At 38.2% G+C, this 22,439-nt stretch overlaps 1 protein-coding gene across 1 annotated transcript; it reads right to left on the bottom strand.

Annotated features, from left to right (window-relative positions):
* Positions 1 to 17,190: 17,190 nt before the first annotated feature.
* Positions 17,191 to 18,014, bottom strand: LOC149147393 (histone H2B.4-like). The gene has a single exon (XM_089439163.1). The coding sequence runs from the start codon at positions 17,923 to 17,925 to the stop codon at positions 17,503 to 17,505; it is 423 nt and encodes a 140-aa protein (XP_089295289.1). The 5' UTR covers positions 17,926 to 18,014; the 3' UTR covers positions 17,191 to 17,502.
* Between the last annotated feature and the right edge of the window lie 4,425 nt (positions 18,015 to 22,439).

Genomic DNA, 22,439 nt, shown 5'->3' with positions numbered 1-22,439 from the left:
ATTTGGTATCACAGTGGTTTTGGCTTCAAGGGGACGCCTTCGTTGCTAAGGGGTTTTGCTCGGGCCTATGGTAGACCCTGTTCAGTGGGATATCTACGGGATCGATTCTTGTGGTAAAAGAAAATAGCGAGCAATGGAAAGATAGAGATCGATCAATTTAGTGGTCAGAGTTTTGAGTTGTGGAAACTCAAGATGGAGGATCTGTTGGTGGATAAAGATCAGTTGATCACAGTAGATCCAGGGACTAAACCAACATCAATGTCCAATGAAGAATGGAAGAAGTTGGATCGGAAGGCAAAGAGCACAATACAATTATGTGACTCAGATTCAATATTGTTGAATGTATCAGGAGAATCTACGACGAAGGCTTTGTGGGACAAGTTAAGGACATTGTATCAATCTAAGTCTCTAGTGAATAAATTGTTCCTACAGAAAAAGCTTTATAACCTGAGGATGAAAGATGGAGACTCGGTGACAGAGCATCTAAACGCATTTAATACTGTAGTAAGCCAATTATTATATGTTGATATTAAAATTTCAGATGAAGATAAGTGCATCAGTTTGTTGTGTTCTCTACCAAATTCGTGGGATAGTCTGGTTGTTGCAATAGGTAGCAATGCCACTGCCTTGCAATTTGATGAAATAGTCTCATCCTTAATGACAGAGGAGATGAGAAGAAAAAATATGGAGAGCTAGAATGGTGATGACTTATTTGTACGATGATGGTCTCAGAACAGAAACAAATATAAATCCTCGAGTGGGAGATCTAAATCTCTAGGAAAAGCTATAAAAGTGTGTTGGAAATGCGGAAAAGAAGGGCACTACAAAAGGGACTATAAATCTAAAGCTCCTGAGAAAAGAAAGGGATCTAATGATGCTCCTTTTGCAGAAGCGAAAACCACCTCAGATGAAGGTGGGGATGTGTACTTGGCTTTTTCTTCAAGTACACATGTAGATCATGAGGCATGGTTGATTGACTCAGGTGCATCCTTTCACTTCACTCCCCATAGAGAGTGGTTCTGCGAGTATGAGAAATATGATGGTGGTGATGTCTTCTTAGGGGATGACAGGAAAGCTAAAATCATTGGTCGCAGAAAATTCAAGTTGAAGTTGCAAGGTGGAAGGATTAGAACACTTCCAAGTGTTCTGCATATTCCTGCATTAGCTAAAAATATGATTTTCGTAAGCAAGTTGAATGATGCAGGTGTAAAAACAATGTTTGAGAAAACACCTACAAGATGGTTCGAGGAGCTATATGGTAGAAAACAAAAATGTGTTGTTGGTAAAGGTGGACACTTTGAAGAATATTGCAGATGCATTAACAAAATCTGTGAGCTCTGAGAAGTCCTCTTGGTGTAGAGAAACAATGAGCGTTGCAGGGCTGGATCAATGACTAAACTCTCCTGTGGCCCCTTGTGGAAAGAAAACAAAAAGTGGGAGAATGTTGGGTTGTGTTATATTCTTTCCATGACGTCCGGGGCAGCGCCCCAAGGAAATTGTTTTTTGGACCCTATATTAGGTGGGAAAACCTACCTATGGTTATGTGCATGGATTTCGCACATGGTTTGCAGTCCATGTTATTTTGTAGATCTGGTCAAGGAAACTACGGTTATGTTCTAATCCAGGTTAATGGATTGGGGTTTATGGATGTTTCAGAATGTATATATATGTATTGTAACATTGAAATGAACATAATGAAAAATCAATCTAGTAGTCTCGGTTTTGAGATCCGGGGGAAAATTTCTCTGTATATTTGTTTTATGTGTTATGCTCTCGTCATTGTTTATTTTCTGTTTTTATAATTCATATCCAGGTAATTTATGTACGGGGTTAAAACCTACATAAGTTCACCCATTGGTTGTAGTGAACAGCCTTTGGACATACAAAGCCCGCAGTGAAAAACGCATTCAGCGTCTAAACCTTCCACTGAGCAACCAACCAATGTCACTGTATTCTTGTGGTGAACACGACTGATAAGATTTGCTTCATTCAGAAATCCGACGTCTGCATGCCTTATACCCATATAGATTCGTTTCACTGCAATCACTCTACCATCAAGAAGAATCCCGTGGAGATCGACAAACTTCAATTTTTTTTCTCCAATTTTACTAGGTGTTGTCGTTTCCGAATCTCTAATTTATTTAATTGTAAGAGATATTAATCTCCCACCTTATACATGGATCCAAAACCTCTATCTCCAAGTTTGTTCTCTAGTTTGAAATTGGAGGTGGCCTCTCTTAGAATTTCGTACTTGAAAATGAGCTATGAAATCGTTATGCTCGACCCTAACACAGAATCGTCTTCCCCACCTGCGAAAGCAATCACAAGGTGTCTATTTATCTTGCACACAAGGTAATCAGAAGCATATTAAGTCCTTAACAATGAGTAAGTTAGCTACAAGTTTAGGGCCTCTGGTTCGATAAATATGTTGCCGACCTTTTTTACAATGTTGCAAACATCGGCATCGGGATAAAATCGGCAAGGGTCGCTATTCAGGACGTCATGGAAAGGGGAAAACCAAAAAATCGTAAAATTCAAGAAAATATCGGTAAAGATCGGAAAAACATCTGCAAAATCATGATACCGGCAAAATATTGATAAAAAATGGCAAACATCAGCTAAGCCAAAAAAATCATGATTTCGAGATAAAGTCGGGATGTTATCGAGATGTTTGCAACATTGGTTTTTTACAAGAGCAAATATTCCACATCCAAAGGCTTATGAGTGCAATTAATACCACTGTGGCAGCTACTACGCCCAAAATTATCCCAAGAACATTAGCTTTTTTGCCTTCTGCAAAATTTGCACAACAATTCTAATTTAATTGGCTATGTTTTATTTTACCAAAACAAAATCCTAAAAAACAATACCAAATTCCTTATCATGGTAAACAATGTAAGAACATACCATAAGATATTGGAGAACTTTCTCCTGTCGATGGTGAGAGAACAGAGGTGTTGAAAATTCCATAGAACTCCTAACGCAAATAGCAGTTCTTAGATTCGAATTGTGCCCCAACAACTCCACTATGGCATCGGAATATATATGACAAGACGTCAGTTTGGCATGATCCACACCTTGTTTGGAACATATCTCTCCAACACTACGCCACACTATATATATTCTGTTAAAAATTACCAGGCGCAGCCACTGAATCTACAACGAAAATTTTGGGAGCCTCTGTAGCTTGATTGGTAACATTTGGGAGCAAGATCTTAACAATATTTGTGAATTGTTGTGGTTGACTGCTATTATTAGTGTTATCGACAACACTATATAAGGGTCACTCAAACTTGAACCTGATAAACCACGCAAGTCCTCTAAACGAGGTCCACGTGGAGGCTATGATAATTGTGTTACGCAAGTATGATTTCGGGGCAAAACAAAGTTACTGATCAAACGAAAACTATTACCTCAAAACGAGAACTCTAGCAAAAAAAACTCCAAAAAAACATGAAAAAACAAGTTGAAAACGAAAAGTGTTGATGCTGAAATAACATTTTTTTCGGAGTAAATTTTCAACATTTTTTAAAAATGGCAGTAAAAACCATTTTTTTTTTGTGCAAAAGACACCCTCAAAATGGAAAGTGTCCTCTAAACGAGGTCCATGTGAAGGCTATGATAATTGTGTTGCGCAGGTATGATTTCCAGTCAAAACAAAGTTACCGATCAAACAAAAACTATTACCTCAAAACGAGAACGCTAGCAAAAAAAACTCCAAAAACACATGAAAAATAAGTTGAAAACAAAAATGTTGATGCTAAAATAACATTTTTTTCCGAAGTAAATTTTCAACATTTTTTAAAAATGGTAGTGAAAACCAAATTTTTGGTGCAAAAGACACCCTGAAAACGAAAAGTGTTGTTAGAATACAGTCTTTTTTAAGGTAAATTTTCAACATTTTTTAATAATGACAATTAAAAATAAAATATCATGACTCCGAAAAACTTTAAAATTCCAACATTTTCAATCATGACATTAAAGATAAAATATCACATCTTTGAAAACCCTTAAATTTTCAAGTATGTAAAAAAATTATGACAACTTGATACATTGCAAGAAAAAATTAAAAATCACCCATCAAATTGACATGCATTGTTAGTGAACTCGACCCATTGTAATAAAAACTTCAAAACCAATCATGAAATTCACACATTGTTAGGCAGACTCTATTCATTATAATGAAAATTTTAAAATCAACTATCAAATTGCACATAATGGAATCGGGTCGCTAGTCGAACATTAATACAGGCCCTGCAAAAAAAGAAAATATATATATATATATATATATATATAATACAAAAGAAAGCAAAAGTTCAAATATTGAGACAAAATAAAAACATTAAAAAAATAAAGAATAATAACAAGTAATAAGAAATAAAATCAAAATAAAAAACATAACAAAAAAATCAAATATAAAAACTATATTAAAAAATAAAAAAGTTTTCAAAATATTTCAAGTATGTAAAAAAATTATGACAACCTGATACATTGTAACAAAAATTTAAAAATGAACTATCAAATTCACATGCATTGTAAGTGAACTTGGCCCATTGTAATGAAAACTTAAAGACCAACCATGAAATTCACACATTGTGGGGCAAACTCTATTCATTATAATGAAAATTTTAAAATCAACTATCAAATTGCACATAATGAGGTCGGGTTGTTAGTCGGGCATCAACACAGACCCTACACAAACAAAACAAAAAAAAATTCAAACATTGAGAAAAAATAAAAACAATACAAAAAAAAAAAAAAACTTCATACATTGCAAAAAAAAATTAAAAAACAACCGTCAAATTGACATGCATTGTAAGTGAACTTGACCCATTGTAATGAAAACTTAAAGACCAACCATGAAATTCACACATTCTGGGGTAGACTCTATTCATTATAACGAAAATTTTAAAATCAACTATCAAATTGCACATAAAGAAATATGGTTGCTAATCAAACATCAACACAAAATACAAAAGAAAGCAAAAGTTCAAACATTGAGAAAAATGGAGCTCTGCGACCCTAATGGTTAGGCGGCCATGAGTTAGGCGGTGCTTTGAAAAACAATAGATTGTTGAAAGCAGCAGACCCAAACACTAAGAATCAGAGGAGAATGACAAAGGAGGAGAGGGAATGAGAGATCCCCTCCTATCGAGATGTGGTCGCAGGGGAATGTCAGAATAGCAGTAACCAAAAGCAGGCGAGAAACAAGAAAACCAAGACCAGTTCTTGGAGCACAATGGCAAGCCGACAGTAGAGGTAAATGTTTACCATGTGTGATGGAGAAACCAAGATTCATAATTACGATGAACACACTGGAGCGATGCAAAAGCTATATGAAAAACCATGCGCTTATATGCAAGTTCATTGGAGTATGGCCGACAGAAAATGACCTCACCAAATGGATCTAGCGAAAATGGCAACCCCGAGGCCATATCGAGCTAAAGCTGGGAGCAAGAGGCTTCTTCACGATAATATTCTCGAACATGCAAGATAAAGAAAAAGTTTTTGAAAATGGTCCTTACTTTAATTATAGTGATGGATTGTTTATGAGATACTAAGAAGAATGCTATGACTCAGACAAGGAAAAATTTATGGCAGCTTGGTGTGGGTTAGGTTATTTAGCCTCCCAATGGACTTCTAGGACCAAGAGATTCTAAAGGGCATAGGAAACACGATACGCAGATTTGTCAAAATATCAGAAACAACAAAAAAAGGAAGATACACCTCATATGTTAGAATATGTGTTTACATGGATAAAGCAACCCCATTTTTGACATAGTAGAACTAGAATATCATGAAGAGGTCTGGCAGCAAACCCTCAACTACGAACATATTCCATTCAAATGTAAAAAATGTCACGAGTATGGCCACCTTTTTAAGGAGTGCCCACTAAATATAAAAGAAGAGGAGTACAGGCATAAACAATAGAAGAAAAACCAAGACAAAAAAGGGTTTCAAAAAGTAAAAAGAAAAAGAAGACAAGCAAAAGAGAATACCAGCGGGGGGTAAAAAGAACAAGAAGCCCAGACCAGTAGAACAAACAGCTTTTAAGTACTACAAGAAGAAAAAGATGATAACAACGAGACTCAAACAATGGACTATCAGGGGGGAAAGGAAAGGAAAACAGCTCGAGCCAAGGCAAAATAAAACCTAAGAGGAAAGTCCAAAGCGAGCCGACAGAGAAGGAGGAAAAGGAAGAGAGGGAGAACATGGATAACACTACAATGGAAATAAATACAATTTGGGGAGAAAAATTAAGCATGGAAGAAGAGGTGTTGAAGAAACTACTAAATGAATGGAGACATCTAGATGAACAATTCATTCCAGAAGAACAAAAACGACTATAAAGAGAAACATTCCAGCGGTATCAAGTGAAACAGGGGCAGGGAAAGATGGAGATGGCAGAACAACTAGGCCTCCAACAGGACAGCGCCCAAGACTACCCTAACAAAGCGAAAGGCGGAAAGAAAAGAGGTCGAAGAAACCCACAGGAATCTATACAGATCGTGGGATAAATGCTAGTAAATACAAGGAGGGTAGTACCGCTATCAGCGGTATTCCACCAAATTAACTAAGTAACCCAGTGATAATCACATCTTGGAATATAAGAGGCCTTAATAGTAAAGGCAAACAGAGACACTTAGCGGATAGGCTAAGAAAAGGGAAACCTCAATTCATGTTGATACACGAAACAAAAATCTTAAGAGGGAGAATTGAGGAAATCCTAAATAAAATAAAATCGAAGTACGAATGCATGACGATAGATGCGAAAGGCAGTGCGGGAGGCATAGCAATACTATGGAACCCTGCAGAGATTACTCTAGATTACTGGATAAGCATGAAAATAATCCTCACGGGGTGATTCCAGCTAATCAGAAACAAAGAATTGTTTCTAGTCTCTGTAGTATATGGTCCTCATATTCCAGTGGAAAGAGGAAGTTTCCTCCTTCAAATACAACAGCTAGGAAAAATCCATGAGGACAAACTGTGGCTGATAGCAAAGGACTTCAACTTGACAACATCAATAGAGAAGAAAAAGGAGGTTTGCAAAGAGAAGAACCGAAGATGGAGAGGTTCAGGAATCTTCAAGCAGAACTAAAATTGGTAGATATCCCAACCATAAATGGAAAATATACGTGGAACAATCGAAGGGGAGGAAGTAGACAAATAGCCTCTAGACTAGATAGATTCTTAACAACAGAACACTTCATTGGGAAAGATATTTTCTATGAAGCAACTATCCTCCCGTGTTTAGGGTCGAACCATTGGCCTTTTAAACTCGAAATCGCTATGAACCAACAGAACCAAAACAGACCTTTTAGGTTTAAGGCTTTTTGGCTAAGAGAAACTACCTTTATTGATAAAATGAAGGAATGGTGGAGACGAACTGAGAATGTGATGGAAAAAAGATACCAAATGCACATATTTCAACTCAGATTAAAAGACCTAAAAGGGATGATAAAGAAATGGAACAAAGAAGAATTTGGATACATACAGAAGGAACAATAGATACTCCACATAAAGATGAAGCAAATACAACAAAAAATCATAGAGGAAGGAAGAAGCGAAGAGCTTGTAGAAGAGGAGGGACTAGTGATAAATAAATTGGAAGAAAGGAGAAAACAAGAGGAAATCTTTTGGAAACAAAAATCAAGAATTCAATGGCTAAAATGAGAAATAAACACAAAAATTTTCCATAAAGCAATGGTACAGCATAAAGAACAGAACAGAATTTTCTCCCTAACAGACCAGCGAAGCAATAGGCTAACCCAGAAGGAAGAAATCGAGACTCTGCTTGTTCAGTGTTTCAAAGGGCTTCTAACAAAACCAAATATCAGAAGGGAGGATAACATTCACAAAATTAGTCAACATATTCCTAACCTAGTAAGTAGAGATCAAAACTTGGCTCTACTAAGAGTAATAACTAAAGCGGAGGTGGAGGAGGTAATTAAAAATATGGCGAAGAATAAAGCACCTGGGCCTGATGGATTTACTGCATAATTCTTCCAAGAAACATGGACCTTCATGAGTGAAGACCTATTAAATGTAGTAGAGGAATCTAGATGCACCAAAAGAATGCGTCCAACCCTGAACACTACATTCCTAGCCTTGATACCGAAGACAAAGCACTCGGAAGAACCACAAGGGTTCCGACCTATAGCTCTTTGCAATGTTATATATAAAATCTTAGCTACAATAATGGTGAACCGACTGAAACCCATACTACCTGGTTTGATATCCCAAGAGAAGACAGGGTTTGTCAAAGGCAGACAAATAACATACGGCATAGTGGTGGCACAAGAAGCAATACACTCCTTGAAAAATTCAAAAACCAAAGGGATGCTGGTAAAATTAGATTTGGCCAAAGCTTATGATAGACTAAACTGGGGATATCTCCAAAAAATCCTAAAGGCATTTGGCTTCGATGAAAGATGGATAAGTTGGGTAATGTCAATGGTAACCACTCCAGTTCTGTCAATTCTACTTAACGGATCACCTACAGAAGCTTTCAATGCGACCAGAGGGCTCAAACAAGGTGACCCGTTATCGAATTTCTTGTTTATCCTAGTAGCAGAAGATCTACGAAGATACATCAAAGCAAAAGTCTACAACGAACAATATACAGGCCTAAGACTCTGGGGGAATGATCTCCCTCTAACCCACCAGCAATTTGTAAATGATGTAATGCTATATGGATAGGCAACGCTCAAGGAATCTAGAAAAATAATGGAAATTCTCACAGACTTCACAAGTTCTCACAGACTTCACAAGTTCCTGTAGGACAGAGATAAAGAGAACTCAAATATATATTTCTTCAACACTCCAACACCCTCCCAAACTTTCCTAGCAAGATCCATGGGATTCAGAATAGGGAATTTCCCCACACAATATCTAGGTATCTAGTTAAATAACCAGCAAAACGAAGTGACCAATTGGAATACCTCGCTGGGAAGATTCAATGGAAAATGAAAAACTGGACATTCAAAACACTGAACATCCCGAGCCGCATAATACTACTAAAATCAGTGCTACAATCCATTCTGATATACCAAGCCACCCTAAAATAATCTGCCAAAAAATGGTAGACATGTTCAAAAAATTCTTATGGCAAGGGCCCAGTACGACAAAGAAATGGGAACTCCTATCCTGGAGCTGGCTCAGCGGATCCCTAAAAGAAGGAGGCCTTCGACTCTGAGATCCTTACATCCTGAATCAGGTAATGGGATCAAAGTTATGGTGGAAATGGATACAGGGAGGGGTAGATCTTTGGAAAAAACTATGGGAGAGAAAATATGATATGCCCAGGTCCCTTGAAGGAAAACTGAAAAGCTAAAACGATAAGAAAGGCTCTACAATCTGGAATCTCGCCAATGCCAACAGGAACTTGATCAGCGAACACAGCTTTTGGAAAGTCAGAGGAAGGGATAAAGCCAACTTCTAAGAAGCGTGGCAACAGAGGGAAAAACTCAACAACCACCCGCAGCTCGTAGAAATCCACTAGTTCACCAACCTCCACGGGGGCAACATAGTACAAAACTACTGGTGCCCAAAACAAGAAAGATACTGGAAAAAGTGGAAACAACATCAGGATTGGCCAGAAGCGCCAGAAACACCTCGATGGGAACGTTATGACAAGGAAATGGCAACAAGGAAAATAGCGATAAAAGAAGGTTCAAACACCCTAAGATGGCACCACAGAATCAAAGGCATGTTTACAATAAGAGAAGGCTACCAAATAAAAGCAAAACACAATAAACATCCAGGGAAACAAAAAAAAAGGGAAAATATATGGAAAGTAAAAACATGGCCGAAGATAGCCTTCTTCATCTGGATCCTGAGCCATGGAAGAGCATTAACATGGGACCAACTGCAAAAAAAAAGGAATGCAAAGCCCATCGAGATGTGCCCTCTATAGAGAACAGGGAGAGACAATGGAGCACCTTACCAATGCTTGCAATTTCAGTGAAAATCTGTGGAAACAACATCAACAACTTTTTGAAATTAGTGACAGGAATCCAAACAACATGCAAATAACAATAGAGAACTGGAGAAAAAAACCATACCAAAATATGAGCCTGAACAGGGCCTGGAGACTCTCGCTAGGATTTGTCATGTGGAATATATGAAAAAAACGAAACAGACTAATCTTCAAGGAAGAAAGTAGAAAAAAAACAGAAATATAGAACGAGATAACTCAAAACATCAGAGAGACTATTCTAACACAGAATTGGTTCGAGGACTTCTCGAAAACTAACCTGAAGGAAGCAAAGATAATGACCTCCTTGAATCTAAAACCAAGCGTGATGCATAAGCCATCTAGAAAACACCAAACCGATGAGGCGGAGGAGGTCAACCAATTCAGAAGACCCTAGAAGGATTTCATCAAATTAAACTTCGATGGTGCTGCGAAAGGAAATCCTAACGAGGCAGGGACAGGACGAGTATTCAGAGATGATAGGGGGAAGACACTCAGAATCTATGTGATGGACTGTGGCAATGCGACAAACAACAAAGCGGAGCTTCAAGCCCTGAAAAAGGGTTGGAGATCACAATAACAGAGATATCAAAAACTACAGGTTGAAGAAGATTCAAAAATGGCAATCGAAATAGTCAAACAGCTACAACAAGGAACTTAGTGGGAGAAGATCGGTCGAAGTTGGAGAACCACTTGGCTGATGCAGGAGATTGGTAAACTTACTAGACAAATAGACTACATCCTCCCCACCCATGTAAGAAGGAAAGGCAATGCACCAGCTGACAACCTGGCTAATTGGGGAAGCAGCCATGTAGGAAGAATTGTAGACGCAAACGAGGAAGAGTTACACCAAATGGAGGAGATGGCAAACTTAGTAAAAATCCTGGAACAAGACAATGAAGGAGAGGGGAACCCCTGATCGGGGTGCATCACAAGGAAACAAGAGGGACCAGGAAGGGGGAGGAAGAGGCCAAGTGTGCGAAAGGATAGATGAGATAAATGAAGTGAGAGGACAAGGGCGAAGGCAAGTGGACAAGCAGAACAGAGAAGGAACGGCGCCCGAGTGAATGAGGGTGGAGACGAATAAGCATGGCAGCGAAGATAGTAGGGAGGTCAGTAGGAGGGCGAGCAAAAGGACGGCTGCAAGTGGCAGGGCGAGGGCAGCGAGCATACATTAAGAGCAGCGGGGAGTGAGGGTTAATGCAAGGAGGTGGTAGCCAAGACGGAGGGTCATCATTCTGAGGTGACAGCGTAAGGATTAGTGCAGGGAATGATTGCAAACAGGTGGCAGCGAATAGAAACGATAGGAAGAGAAGGGGCATAAACCATAAGGGAGATCAGGTCATAGATAGACGCATGCAGAAGACGGAGACGAGCGCCGGAGAGAGGAAAGGTGGCCAAAGAATGACACTCCAGCCTACGAACGGAAGCGAAACCAGTCTTGAAAGTTTGTATGTTTTTCCTCTGGCCCCTAGCTTCATAAGGCATAGGATGAATCCCTACAGTAATATAAGAAATTTGATAAGAAAAAGGTACGCGCCATGGAAAGAGGTACCCAGAAACTCTTGTGACCCTAGTCGGCCAAAAACAATAGAAAAAGCAATGAAAACTCAGGGTAGGAAGCTAAGGTGGGAGGAAATAGAACCCAAGATGGGAAAGGTCTCCACCACAGCAAATGCTCTAAACAAAATAAGGAAGAGCGAGACTATAATCATCTTTGTTGGAAACTATGAGAAAAAACCAGAATGTAACAAGGAAAAACCTCAGAGAACTAGTAAAACAGAGAAAAAAGAAAATCAGGGAAACATAATACCTCTAGGGGAGAAAAAATATAGGGTCAGGAGGGAGAACATACCCAAACCTAAGAGACCCTACGAAGTGAGGAACAACAAACAAACCTTCCCTGGTGACAAAACCATGCAGATGCCCTGGACACGCAATGTGCGTGCTGATTGTTGCCATGAGGAAAAACTTCAAGATAAATAAGAAAGGAAAGAACCCATAACTTTGAAAGGATTGGTGAAATTTCGAAAGAAACCTCAAAGAAGGACACTGAAGGGATAACACGAAGGACATAGGTCTCACCTCACACCACGCCCAACACAGTGAGGAAGATAGAGAACAACAAGAAGCAGACAGTAACAAGCAGGCAGGTTGTAACATGGCGACCAAGAAGGGCAAGCGAGATAAAAAGATGGCAAAAAGAATGAGCGACTCAAACAAAAGAAGAGAGGGAGAGAGTCAAGCTATGAACACGTGAAAACCTTCATTAACGCCTACATGGCAGGGAACCCGCCAAACATCAAAGCCCAAATTGCTGGATGGGAACGAGAATTTAACGACAGTATAAAGAATCAAGACATCCCCATGGAGGAGTGGGAAAGTATAATTCCTGATCCAGGGAATTCACGAGGTCGTCACTCCCTTTTCAAACAAACAATACAATAGTATTAGGTGATGAAGCACGTGGTGGCACGGGCCATGACCATAAATCGGGAGTAAGCAGCTAGCAGTGGAACAAAAGCAAAGGAGAACACCAAGGAAAATGATCCTATCAGAGCAAAACTCCTTAGGGAAATTGCAATAGTCCAGATACAGACTTACAGAAACAACTTGACCTTGAGAAGAATTGAGCAAACACTACAAGATATGAAGAGGAGCGAGATGCTTGGCTGCAGTGCCAAAATACCAACCCAGTAATATCCTCGGACGAAGATTGAAGCAAAGATCCAATACAATTTTGATAAAATTTTGATGAAAAGCTTTTACTTGTTTAATTTGAATGATAGTATAGACAATAAAGACAATGTCGTTATATGGGTAGAAAAAGACCTTTTCAAATTTTGGACAAGTTTTAATGCAGATAGATGGCTATCTGGTTTCCTTCACACAGGTAAGCCACCTGGAGCAAAAAGAAATTTTGATATTGGCTTATATGGGTAGAAAAAGACCTTTTCAAATTTTGGACAAGTTTTAATGCACATAGATGGCTATTTGGTTTCCTTCACACAGATAAGCCACCTGGAGCAAAAAGAAATTTTGATTTTGAAAAGCCAATATAAATAAAGGAAACACCACCGAATTTACAAAAAAAAATTCAAACATTGAAGTAAAACTAAAAAAAATACAATTAATAAAAAAATAAAAATAAAAAACATAACAAAAAATCAAATATAAAAACTAAAAAAAACAAACAAAAGGACTATAAAAATGTAAAAATAAAATAAAATTTATTTGTAAAAATTAAAAATATAGACAAATAAATTAAAAAAATATGAAAAAATACAAATAAAAAATGGGAGAATATTAAAAAAAGACAATTCAAAAAAAGAAAATAAATAAATAAATAAAACATCAAAAATAATTATTTTTAAAATTGGCCAAAAAATAATAATAATAATTTCAAAAAATAAATATAAACAACAAAAATAAAATTACAAATTAAAAATTTTAAATAAATTTAAAACAATTTTAATTAAAAATAAATACATAAATTCAAAAAAAAATTGGCCTTCGAAACCTAGGTCGATTTCCGGAATCTACCTAAGCAGACCTCTGCCATGGCTGCCCGGCTTCGAGCCTGGCCAAGGCAGTGTTGTGTTGGAGATCAACTCGGACATCGCAATAGGCATAGGGTTGTTGACAGCGCAAATCACAACGCAATTTAGGGATTCCCTGCAAAAATTGATGAGAGAATTCGAGTAATCATAATTCGAATTATAAAGGGGAGCAGCAGCAGCTGAGAAAATATGTTTGGGATTGCGACAATATTCTAAGAGATTCCTTTGAGTAGTATTCATTTTCTCTTCAATTGAATCGTGCCATAGCCACAGCATCCATGCCATCCGCTCTCATCAATGGTCATCAATTAGTCGGTGAAAATCGAAATTGGTCAATGCCACACTACATCTCCACTAAAAACACAACCAACAGAACCGAATGCAAACATTGTTTAGCGCAAGTATGATTTCGGGTGAGGTGAAAACCAACCACGTGTAATTTTTGTATAGGTAGGAGAATGACAAAAATTAAGTTTACTCATTGGCTCTAATGAATAGTCTTTGGACATCCAAAGCCCGCAATGAAAAATGCCTTCGGCGTAACTAGCAATAGAATGTTCCATTTTCGCTAGATATGGGGTTGCCTCTGGTTTATGTACTAATGGTAACAAATCTGTGTTGGAGATTCTGAAGAGAGCCAACATTGTTGGGCTATTTGGGGCAGTGGTCTCGCACAAAGAGGATGGTCTTGCATAAAACAAAAAAATACAAGATTGTGGATTCGTATTGGTTATTGGAGAAGTTCTAGAGGCCTCTTTGTCCTTATGGAAACAACATTGGCTATTTTTGGATGGCAGATATACTCTCATTTGGTATGTATTACAATAGAGCTCAGCGTATTGGATGCATTTGTTCTTACTTCATGTGAAAATCATCCAGCAGATAAAGGCTATCATGGCACTTTTCCTTTGCTCAAGGGCTTGGAGGGTGCATAAATTCCCCTTGGTTTGTTTTGATGCCGTTACAAGAGGGAAAAAGAGTAATGGCTGGAGCATTTTGGACTTCAGGGTTTTTGGATGGACATTATCAACAAAAAGTCTTTGAAGGGATTTCTTTGGTAAAGGTATATGGCAGGATATTATGCATGATAAATACTTGAAGCGGTTGTTGGTTGGAGTGGATATTTCTCTGCATGTCACTGTTATTGATGCATTAAATGCAAAAGGAATTTTCTTTCTCAATTAGGTTGTTGGACACAAGGATGACACTTTCCCTAACCTGTCTTGGAAGGGTGCTATGGAGGTTGGTTTGTCTGATACAAATGTGGACTTCTATAACCGTTTCATTAATGATCTTCAATTGGCCGGTCTTATTAGGAAGGATCAAAGCAATGTTTTAGTCTGGAACAGAGCCCTGCGAAATGGATCTATGGTGATTTCGAACATATACAAATAAATTATTTGCAAGATCATGCCCTCTGAAAATTATTATTTCATGTTAGTTAGCATGGAAAAATAGAATTCTTACCTGGGACAATGTTTGTAAAAGGGGCTTCCTCAACCCAAATAGGGGTTGTTTTTGTTGGGAGTCTCAGAAAGATGTCTACCATCAATTTTAACAATGACCCTTTTCTCTGGCTGTGTGGGGGCGAGTGTCCTGAAATATCTACTTCCTCCTATCCGATTTTTCCGCTCGCTTGAAAGTTGGGAAGTACAAACATATCCCTTTGCTCATTTCCTGGGAGATCTAAAGAGCAAAAAAATCTTTGATTTTTTGAGATAGGGCCATGAATATGTTCAATATTTGTACAAACACTATGGTTTCGCTGGCAGTTTTGGAGAAATCTTCAACATGTTGACAGAATTCCCAGGTTGATGAGAAATCATATACAGATAGAGTTTACAGCTGGCTCTTTCGATGGTGTAGTTCAATCAGGAATATGTGGCTCTGGGGCTTCGTTGAAGATCAATCCACAAGTTCAATTTCTTTTCTTCTGCTATGGGAGAGAGGACACAAACTCTAGGGCTTTCGTATTTTGCTAGGAGTTAACCTGGAGTGGATTACAGTCTATGGAGACTCCAAATCCATTATTGATAGGGTCATTGGGAGATCAACCTTTTTGGCCAACCAATCTGGTCAACTGGTTCGATCGCATTAAGATGTTAAAACAATGTTTCGCTAACATCTCATTCAAGCATGTTTACGGGGAATTAAACAACGTGGTTGATAGTTTATCGAAGAAAAGTTTGTTGGCAACCCCAAAGTATATTACATTACACGCTTAGAAGTGAACATGCAGTGCTGGAAGAGGGTGAGATTGCCTTATGTTCTCTTTTAGCTTCAGGACTCCTTTATATGATGCTACATTCTTGCTTTTTGGACTTGTATTTTTTACTCGCTCGGCAAAATATTTTTGCATCTGATCAACACCTTTAGAACTTCGTTTGACTACACTGGTAAGATGGTGGTTAGATTTGAATTTGTTGAATATGATTATTTAAGACTTTGCTTAGAAACGGAATATCCGGATGAATATGTCATGGACTTCCTCCTCTAATAGAAATCCAACTCTGACACGAAAAAAATAATAATAATAATAATAAATGAAATAAGGCCTCCAGGGGACTTGGAAATAAGGCAACCTTCAACCTGTGGAAGCAATAACAAATTTTGAAGAAATTTGACATTGGCAATAGAAATTTGAACAAAAAATTAAACTACAAGGCTAACAATAAAAGTGCAGAAAATTAACCGATATTAGGGCTACATAACAGTGCCCTGAATGCTCAAAAATTCATCAAATATGATGCGCATTGAAAACCATGAAAACCTATGGAAGTTGTAGGGAACTGGCCCAAATAACTTTGTTGCCTAAAGTACTGAAAGTGTTGTAGGGAACTGGCCCAAATAACTTTGTTGCCTGAAGTACTGAAAGTGCATGTATCTTGCAGTCTTTTTAAGACCCAGTTTGGACAATGTATTTGCTAGTGTTTGATTTTCTGTAAATACGGTGAAAGGTGATGCAATTATAAGATTTTAGAAATGAATGTGATTACACCATCCATCAAACTGAGAGAAGAAAAGAGTAATTTTCCCAGCAAGTTGCCAACAATGGACTTTGAATCCTCATATCACAAACCAAGATTTCAGCGAGCAGGCTAGTGCCTGTGCCACCATGTCAATGTATCTTATATTACTTTCTGTCACAGATCCTAAAGAAAGCACCACAACCAGATATCTCAGCCTATGCTGCACCATCAAAGTACCCTGCTGTGTGCAAGGTACCCTGCTGGAAACTGGATGCATGGATGTATCCAACAATTTGCATTGCTACATTTTGAAAGCTAACAACCTCAATTTTGCACCAATGGAGGCTGAAGATTCTGTGTATTGATAGGTTTTGAAAGGTAACAACCCAAAATATCCATAATTAATTTTGAAAGCTACCGAAAATTTTGCATCAACGAAGGCTGAAGATGGAACTGAAGGTTTATTGTAATGATAGATTTAGAAAGCTAACGACCCCAAAATATCCAAAATTAATAAGTCTTAATTAACAGAGGTGATGCAGGTTTAATGCTTTTTATCCCAAATCACAGCAATATACCAACACTTACAATCAACAATTGTTACTTTTCAGGCCAAACCCCAACATCATCTATTTACAATTGACAATATCTGTTACTTTTCAGACCAAATTCGAACACCATCTCCAAAATGGAGGATTACATTGCAAATAAAGAAATCACAGTGCACGAGTACATTTTGAAATCTAATTAACTTGCTTTTCGACCCAAAAGGGCAAAAGCTTTTCAAAGAATGTATCAACTACCCCTCGGATTCCACAAAGACAAAGTAATTTATAAGCAAACAAACAGATCAATATATTAGAAAGCCATCACATACAGCCCCAAGAAAAATATATATTTACAAATGAGCTTATTTCCACAAAGAGAATAAATATGTCCATAGTACAGGAGGTGTCAAAAGACACCATTAAATTTGATTCAGAGAATACCCAATTTAAGCACTGGTAAATTTGGTCACAGCCTTGGTGCCCTCTGAGACGGCGTGTTTGGCGAGCTCCCCTGGAAGGGCAAGTCTTACAGCAGTCTGAATCTCCCGAGAGGTGATCGTGGGCTTCTTATTGTAGCGGGCGAGTTTCGATGCCTCGCTTGCCAATTTCTCAAAAATATCATTGATGAAGCTGTTCATGATTCCCATGGCCTTACTGGAAATACCAACATCAGGGTGAACCTGCTTGAGAACCTTGAAGATATAGATCTTGTAGGTCTCCACACTCTTCTTATGCTTCTTCTTACCCTTCTTCTCTCCGCTCTCTTTGGGCAGCTTCTTCTCGGCCTTGGGAGCGGGCTTCTTCTCTGCAGGAGCCTTCTCTGCGACGGGTTTCTTCTCCGCGGGTTTCTTCTCTCCCTTGGGCGCCATTGCTGACTCGAATTCGAATTTCACAAATGGCAAATATCCTGCTCAAATCAATGCTCGACCAATAACCAGACGTATGACTTGAGATGTACTATCGGGATCTTATAAAGGGAGAGACCTATTTTTCTATTGGTTGGTGGAGCGCGGCACGGATCGATGGCCTCCGTTTGATCTCAACCGTAAATTGGATTTGCTTTAAATACGGTGAGCGATTTACCAGCGGTGAAGCGATGGGGCGTGTCCCATTAAATTTGAACTCACCGTACCAAAATCCCTTTAGAGGGCCTAATTATAGAAACTCCATTTTCATTAAGATTTATTGTGCACGCAGAGGAATGAATATTAAATTTAAATTAAATTTAAATGGGATTAAATGAAATTGGGTTCATTTTTATTATTATTTTTATTTTGAATTAAATTTATTAATATTTTCGAGGTGACATATTTATTTATTTAATTGTATTTAAACTTTTCAATAATTTATAAGATAGGGTTGGTTTGGTTTGGATAGGGTTTATTCTCGGCTTGGTCATGGATTCAAATTTTAAGGAGAGAGGTTGAGGATGGAAGCTACTTCGAGGGGCATCCAAGTTTGACCAAACTTCGCACAAATCTGATGACAAGCATCCCATTGTGAATAGATCACTCTTATTCCATCTAATAAGCAAGTTGGCCCCCGACCTAAGCTTAGCCTAGTCAACAAAAAAAAAATATGTATTGAGCTTATAGAGGGATCAAATTTGTTTATCTATAATTTTTTTTATCTTTAATTTCATATTGTGTATTAAAATTCCTTTAGTAAAGTGAAGTCGGGTGGTAGCTGCCAAAGTTTTCGGTAGTCAGGGGATGAAAAATAATTCTATCTTTGCAGAGAGATCAGTTGCCAAAAGTGTGTGGAGGCTCACTCAAGACAAAGTTCTATGCACTAGAGTGGTGAAGTCCAAGTATTTACATAATAAGTGCATTGAATATTGGGATAAAATGCCTAAGAAGTCCTCTAGTGGATCTATTTCGTAGAAAGATCTAGTCGACTCCTTTTCTCTAGTAGGTGTTTGAACAGTTTAGAGGATAGGGAATATCAGCAAAATAAGGACAGGAGAGGATCCTTGGTTAGGTGTTGATGAGGGTTTTAGGATCTTGGATTCCCTTATCCATTCACTAAATGATGCTTGAATTTATTCTCCGGTAGACGTTAATGCCCAATCACCTCAAGTGTTTAGTCGTGAAGGGTGGAAGTCTGTGGAGTTCTTGGGGCTTGAGGGGAGAGATGTTGTGGAGTGGAATCAATATGTGGCAAGTTTCCCTCCAATTTTATCAGGTTAGGGGAGGAAGAGGAAGATATCCTTTGTTGATCAAAAAATCCTAGAATAAGGGAATTCACTACAAAATTGGTTTATAAAGCATGGAGTGAACCTCAAATTAATGATTAAATGCAGCGATGGTGGAGCTCTCTCTAGAAGTTGCATGCTCCTTTGAAGTGTAACATCCCATTATGACTACCCTTGAAAATAGTTATTGACATGGGACAGTGGTGGTCAATCCTAGTCATTGAGCCTTATGCAAGTCCCACAAGGAATCATCTTCTCATCTTTTAATCTCTTGCCCTTGTACCATACAAGTGTTTTGCTGTTATGAAACCAGCTCACAAAAAGATAGAAAAGAGAGATCCACGACTTAGAATTCAGCCTCTTCGAGGGGGCAACCTCCTTTACATTACATAAATGAACAATTCTTGGATGATACAAATGAAAATACCTCCTTTCTATATATAGGAGTCTAAGTGGTCCCAATACAATCAGAGCCTACATAACAATAATATTGTAGGGCACAACAATAACAATAGTGGGCTTCTATGTGGCACAATAGTAACAATATGGGCACTACATGGGTACATCAATATAAATAAGGGGTATAACTACAATAGTAATGGGGTAATCACTAGTATTATAGGGACCCAACATGCCCCTCTCCTTCAAAAAAGTGTTGTCCTCAACGCTTGAGTAGTTCAGGATACTTCTGCATAAAATTCTCGTCCTCCCATGTGGAATCTTCAGCGGATAAGTTCTTCCACTTGATAAGGTACTCTGAAATTGATCGATTTCGTAGCTGTCGAGTTCTTGTTTCTATAACTGCTTCCGGTTCCAATATAATTTTTCCTTCTTCGTCAATTTCTGGCAATATTGTTTGAACTGGGAGCTTGTCGCCTATAACCTTCTTTAAGCATGAAACATGGAAAACTGGGTGCAATCGAGAAGCTACAGGAAGCTCCAATTTGTATGCCATAGTACCAATCTTTTGCAACACCTTGTACGGACCATAATACTTTGGTGATAATTTATTATCCTTCTTAGCTTGCTTGAGGGACATTTGCTTATATGGTTGTAGCCGTAGGAATACCCAATCACCTACATCAAAACTTCTTTCACTGCGATGCTGATCTGCCTGTTGTTTCATTCTATTCTGTGCCAACACAAGGTTATCCTTTAAGAGTTGGAGGACTTGTTGTTGATGTTCGATGTGATTTTCCACTGCCTGAACCTTAGAATTTTCTCTTAAATATGATGTGATGGATGGTGGTTGATACCCATAAAGTGCCATAAATGGGGTCATTTTTGTTGCTGTATGAAGGAAGTGTTATACCACCATTCAGCCAGAGGCAACCATTTGACCCATTGTGTTTGTTTATCAGATACAAAGCAACGAAGATATCCTTCCAAACATTTGTTTACTATCTCAGTTTGCCCATCAGATTGAGGATGATAAGATGAGCTATGAGCTAACTGAGTACCAAGACAAGAAAATAATTCTGTCCAAAAATTTCCAGTGAAAATGGGATCTCTGTCACTTACAATAATCTTTGGGTTTCCATGTAGCTTTTGAACTGTTTCCATAAATGCAGTAGAAACTGTACTGGCTTTAAATGGATGTGATAATGCACAAAAGTGTGCATACTTGGTAAGTCTGTCAACTACCACCATGATGACACTCTTTCCCTCAGACTTGGGTAAACCTGTGATAAAATCCATTGAAACCTCCTCCCAACGTTGGCTTGGAATGGATAAAGGTTGTAATAGACCCGGTGTCTTAATTGTTTCAACTTTATTTTGCTGGCAAACCAAACATTCCGCCACAAACTTTTGAATATCTGATTTAAGGCCATCCCAAAAAAATTCCTTCTTAACCCTATGGTAAGTTTTTAAAAATCCTGAGTGCCCTCCTAAGGGAGAAGTGTGCAATTCCATAAGAATCTTTTGTTTTAGCTGGGAATTCTTACAGAGGTATAAGCGATCTTTGTACCATAGCGAATCATTTTTCCAGCTAAATGTATCAGAAGTACTGGAATCTTGTTGTAGCTTTTGAATAAGTGCCCACACTTCTTCGTCATTCTTCCATTCCTCCCTTGCTTTGTTTATCCAATCTGGTTGGATAATAGAAATGGCACACAACAATGCTTCCACATCCTCATCCTTTCTTGAGAGTGCATCTGCCACCACATTTTGCTTCCCTTTTTTGTAGATGATTTCAAAGTCATAACCCAACATCTTTGTGACCCACTTTTGTTGCTCTTCAGAGGATAATCTTTGTTCTAAAAAGTATTTAAGGCTATCATGATCCGTTTTTACCTTGAAGTGTCTTCCCATTAGGTAGGGTCGCCATTTCTTAAGTGCATGGAGTATTGCCAACATTTCCTTCTCATAAATAGCTTTTCTTAAAAACTTTCCCTTGATTGGACGACTTTCAAAAGCAATGGGTCTTTCATCTTGCATTAGAACAACACCAATTCCATTTCCTGAAGCATCACATTCCACAATAAAGGTTTTTGTGAAGTCCGGCGTAGCTAAGACCGGTGCTTGGCACATTGCCTCTTTAAGATGTTCAAAGGCCTTTGTTGCTTCCGAATTCCATGAAAATGAATCTTTCTTCAATAATGTTGTTAGAGGTGCAACTATTCTCCCATAATTCTTAACAAACTTGCGATAATACCCTGTCAACCCAAGAAATCCTCGCAGATGCTTTATGGATGTGGGGATTTTCCATTCCTTAATGGCTTTAATTTTGCTAGGGTCTACCTTAACTCCTTCATGAGATACAATATGACCCAAATATTCCACCTCCTGGACTCCAAAGAAACATTTGGATCTTTTTGCATATAATTGTTTCTCCTCCAATAGTTGTAACACCCTGTCAACATGTTCAACATGATCCTTCCAAGACTTGCTGTAGATTAGTATATCATCAAAAAATACTAACACAAATTTTCTAAGGAATGGTTTGAAAATTGAATTCATCAAACCTTGAAATGTTGAAGGTGCATTGGTAAGGCCAAAAGGCATGACCAGAAATTCATAATGACCCTCATGAGTTCTAAATGCTGTTTTCGGAATGTCTTCGACCTTCATTCTAATTTGATGATATCCCGAATGAAGATCCAACTTGGTGAAGTAAATTGATCCATGCAATTCATCCAGTAATTCATCAATAACAGGAATGGGGAACTTATCTTTAATAGTGAGCTT

Source organism: Pinus tabuliformis, chromosome 9 (assembly GCF_031772625.1).
Source record: "Pinus tabuliformis cultivar Carrire ecotype Pingquan chromosome 9, CPIR1, whole genome shotgun sequence".
Lineage (NCBI taxonomy): Eukaryota > Viridiplantae > Streptophyta > Pinopsida > Pinales > Pinaceae > Pinus > Pinus tabuliformis.
The sequence above is the reverse complement of the archived record's forward strand: the minus strand, read 5'-3'. Positions and strand labels throughout refer to the sequence as shown.

Coding starts and splice junctions, on each gene's coding strand:
- LOC149147393 (XM_089439163.1), bottom strand. CDS start 17,925: ATGGCGCCCAAGGGAGAGAAGAAACCCGCGGAGAAGAAACCCGTCGCA.